This window comes from Euprymna scolopes, chromosome 16 (genome assembly GCF_053919585.1).
Source record: "Euprymna scolopes isolate OS-2025 chromosome 16, ASM5391958v1, whole genome shotgun sequence".
NCBI classification, from domain to species: domain Eukaryota; kingdom Metazoa; phylum Mollusca; class Cephalopoda; order Sepiida; family Sepiolidae; genus Euprymna; species Euprymna scolopes.
The window spans coordinates 137,047,477-137,051,900 of NC_136497.1; the positions used below are offsets into that span (position 1 = coordinate 137,047,477).

The following is a 4,424-nucleotide window of genomic DNA, read 5'->3' on the forward strand; positions in this document are numbered from 1 at the left end:
TTCTTTACAAGTCCTGTGGCGATAGAGGCGACGTGTACAGACCTAACAAGTTGGAAGTATTTAGTCACACATCTGTACACATGCGGCTTAAAGCTAGTCTTAACATCACTGTTAGTTTGAAGGACAGAAAGTAGTTTCGGTGAAGCTTTTTACGACTGAGCAGCCCTTTTAAGGGACAGCACTGCTCACCCAGATCATGGGAGAGGTCTGACCTAAAAATCATCTCTTCCTATTTTCAGCTGGTCAGTTACCTGCAGCTGACGGTTGTTCATTTCTGCAGGGGAAACAAAAGAAAAAAACAATGTGATTTATTCTTAAAAGAAAACTAAATTGGATATTGCTACCTGGAACGTAAGGACACTTCTGGATATGAAAGAGTCAAGTAATGCCAGCGAATTAGCTTAATACGACGTGGGTATCGCTGCTCTATCTGAAACCCGTTTTAGTGAGGAAGATCAACTTACAGAAAAGGGTGCAGGATACACGTTTTTCTGGAAAGGCAAACCCAAGGGAGTGAAAAGGGAAGGAGGAGTTTGGTTTGCTATCAAGATTAGATCACATCTCAGTTAGAACAACCTTGTGGTATTAGTGATCGAATCATGTTACTGAGAGTACCTTTACCTTGTGATTGTTACATGTCAGTTATCTTGGTATATGCTCCTACTTTGGATAGTAAGCAGGATGTCAAAGTGGGGTTTTATCAGGATCTAGGGAACTGCATCAAAAGGATACCAAAAGCAGATAAGATTCTGTTGCTTGGAGACTTCAATGCACGGGTTGGAAGTGATCATGACATCTGAGGTGTCTTAGGAAACTATGGCCTTGGTAAAGTAAATGATAATGGGATTCTTATTTTGCAGTTATGCACTGAACATAATCTTGCCGTATGTAACACCTTCTACCAACAAAAGCCCATTCACAAGGTAACTTGGATACACCCTAGATCAAAACATGGTCGTATTCTTGATTATGTCATCATGCGCAAGCGTGATCTTCAGGATATGCGTACTGTAAGAGTTATGTGGGGTGCAGTCTGTGATACTGACCACAATCGTGTTCATGCTAAACTTTAGTTGTGCATAAGGAAAAGGGTTTTTTTTTTTTTTTTTTTTTTTTTTTTACAAAGGCATCACCACATTATCAAGGCCCAGAGGCCACTCAAGGATAAGGGTTAAAGAGTGTACAGTAGAAATTGGTCAATATAGTAATCATTAGTAATGAAAATTTGGTAAATTTAATAACTTATATGGAACGGCTCATCAAGAACTTATTTACTTTAGACTTGAACACAACCATATTGTAGTCAGCCGGAAAGCAGGAAAACGGAAGACAATTCCACAGGCGTGCAGTTCTAAGAAAGAAGCTTTGTTCATGGAATCTACGTTTAGGTTTAGCCACAGATAAAGAGTGGGGGAAATTATTGATAGTGTTTACAGCTAGACGAGTGTTTCTTGTGAAAGTTTGGCGAGGGGGGACCAAAGATTGAAGCTCAGTTGAGCTATTGGAGTAAAAGTATCTAAACAGATCGATATCTACAAGCTGAAAAATAAGGAAGCGTGTGAAACTTTTAGGGCCTAATTTCTTGATATCTCATTTGACGGAACTTGGGAATGATTCAAATCACAATGTATAGCAAAGGAGCTGAAATTCTTGGCTTTAAGAAATCCAAACAGGGATTGATTTGATCAAAATGATTCTACGATCACCAGTCTTTTGGAAGAGAAGAAAAAAGCTCACAAGATATGTTTGTGTTCTTATGGATCAGCTAAATTAAATGCAGAGAAAGTGTATAAAGAAGCAAAATTAAGAGACTAGTAGTAGATGCACCAACCTAGATGGGGCAACAATACTCCATGCAAATGCGAATTGTGGCTTTGTAGAGATACAGGATACTCTCAGGTGTGAGTAATTTTCTAGCACAGTAGAAGGAGCAAAGTCAAAGTATTTGTTCCAATTCATGTTATCTGTGAATATCAAACCTATGTGTTTGAAGGATGAGTTATTAGTCATGGCAATTTGTCAATGATAAAGCTTAGTCTTAAATTCCGATTTTAAATTCAGGACGGTGGATTATAAATTTGCAGATTAATTTAAAATAATATGCACTTTTCCCTCTCACGTCTATGTACGAGGTGGTGTTCCAAACTTGAGACATGCTGATTGAAGAACAAGTGGTGGGCCAATTTGTCAGCAAACATCCAGACAGATTATGACCGCAAAGATTTAAAAGATATGTACTACAAGATTAGACAAACTTTTGGACCACAGTCTCCAACATTGGAACCTTTGAAATCCAAAGATGGTACTGCCCTTTTAAACAAAGTGGAGGGGATCGTAGAACGGTGGACAGAACATTTTCAGGGTCTTTTTGATAATCCGTCTGAAGTAAATGATATAGTTATTGATAGTCTCCCTCAAAAGGAGGTCGTTGATGAAATGATGATTGATCCCAGCATTGATGAGACCAAAAGAATATTAACAGAGATTAATGAGGGAAAAGCACCTGGACTTGATGGGATACCTGTTGAGTTACTGCTATTTGGAGGTGATAGCATTATCAATGCAGTCCATATACTCATCCTCGCTGTTTGGCATGGTAATGCTATCCCTCAAGATTGGATTGATACAATATTAATCCCAATTTATAAAGGAAAGGAGTCAAAATCTGAGTGTGGTGATTATAGAAGCATTAGCTTGCTTGAAGCAGTGTGAAAAGTTTTAGCAAAGATTTTGTTAAATCGATTGCTGAAATGGATTTGTCCCACTATCATTCCAGAAAACCAATGTGGTTTTAGATCTGGCCGCGGCACAATGGACATATTATTTTCTGCGCAACAGCTAATGGAAAAATGTATGGAGCAGTGAGTGCCTTTGTATCGAGGTTTTGTCGGGTTAGGGGTAGGGTTAGGGTCGATCTGACAAAAGTTTTTGATACCAATCGCTTAGCACTCTGGAAGATTCTTAGGAAATTAGGCTGTCCTACCAGTTTTGTGGAGTTGCTTCAGCAGTTACACCATAATATGAAAACCCAAAGCCAGATTATTTTATTTCGGCCATGGCCGCCAGTGTTCGCAATTGTTCAGGGACGGCAGTGACCACCAGCAACAACCATAGTTTACTTTTTTGCGAGGGAGGGGGGGGGGGCTTCCACCAGGCAACGCTGGTTAACGGGTCCTGCTAGTGTATATATATATATATAAAGAATATATATTTATAATTTATAATTATTTCGCGTCTTTAAGAAATAAGTTCTTAAAAGTTTAGCACTATCTTGGAAATAAGAAATGGTCGGTATGTGGTATAGTGTATTCTTAATATACTTTATGGTTTATATAGTTTTCAACAAGGGGTAAATTTACCCCTAGGGGTAAAATATTATATAGTCGGGAATAAATAACTGAAGTATCTGATAATTTAAAAAATAATTTATTTTCAGATTGTGTCATGTCTACGAAACGTACATGCCTTTGACTTCGTTGTTGTGGATTTGTGCGGAGAAGCCTCGGTGTTTTATATGAATCAGGATTCTCAAGTTTAGTAGCAATAAAGACAAAGTCCAGAAACTGGCTAAAAGCCGCGTGAAATCCGATATCAAAAATAACTCCTCGCAAAACGATTGACTCAATGAATCAACAGTGTTTCCACTGATAATACGTCTGGTGTTTATATTTATTCTGTTTCTAATACAAATTAACTTCATGATTTTCTATTTAGAAAAGCTTTCATCTTTCTATATGCTCCCAGTTCCAGACCCGTATCGAGGCGTTGATTGAGGCTGAAGGTGGCTACATAGAATAGATGTCAGCTCAACTATATAATCAAGTTGCCTGATTGATTTTTTTTTCAATAAAAGTTTTAAAATAAAGCTATTGTGTTGTTTTCTTTAGGAGCGACACTTATCGTTTCACTCTGTACATTTATTGTGAAGTTTTATATTCATTCTGAATGCATGTCCATTTCTCTTTCTCATACTCGTACAAGCCTTAAAATGATTTTTCTAAACAATAGAAATGGTTCTTTTTGACCTTCTTGTTTTTTCCCTCACTTTATGGCTACGACTTTTTTGTATGGGAACAGGGGTTAAATGGTGAAATACATAAAGCCGAGAGGTCAATGATGGAGGAAAGGTTGAGAATGGCTGAGGTAGAGGATTGCATTCATTTGTTGGATCTCAATGTATCCAATACTACTTCCAGTCTATTTATAAGGTGTTCTATTGAAGACCCGGACGCAGAGAAGGACTTATGCAGAAAACAAAACATGCGTCTACAATGCTATCAACAATTTCTCACACTTTCTATCTGTGCCTAAATCTAAACACAAATTCCATGAACAAAGTTTCTTTCCTAGAACCGCCCGCCTGTGGAACTTTGTTCTGCTAGTCAGCTTTCCAGCTGAGTACAATATGGTTGTCTTCAAGTTCT

The 4,424-nt window shown here is 38.0% G+C and overlaps 1 protein-coding gene across 1 annotated transcript; it reads left to right on the plus strand.

Annotated features, from left to right (window-relative positions):
• Positions 1-2,232: 2,232 nt before the first annotated feature.
• Positions 2,233-2,712, plus strand: LOC145296234 (uncharacterized). Its single transcript, XM_080142449.1, has one exon. The coding sequence runs from the start codon at positions 2,233-2,235 to the stop codon at positions 2,710-2,712; it is 480 nt and encodes a 159-aa protein (XP_079998575.1).
• Positions 2,713-4,424: the final 1,712 nt, after the last annotated feature.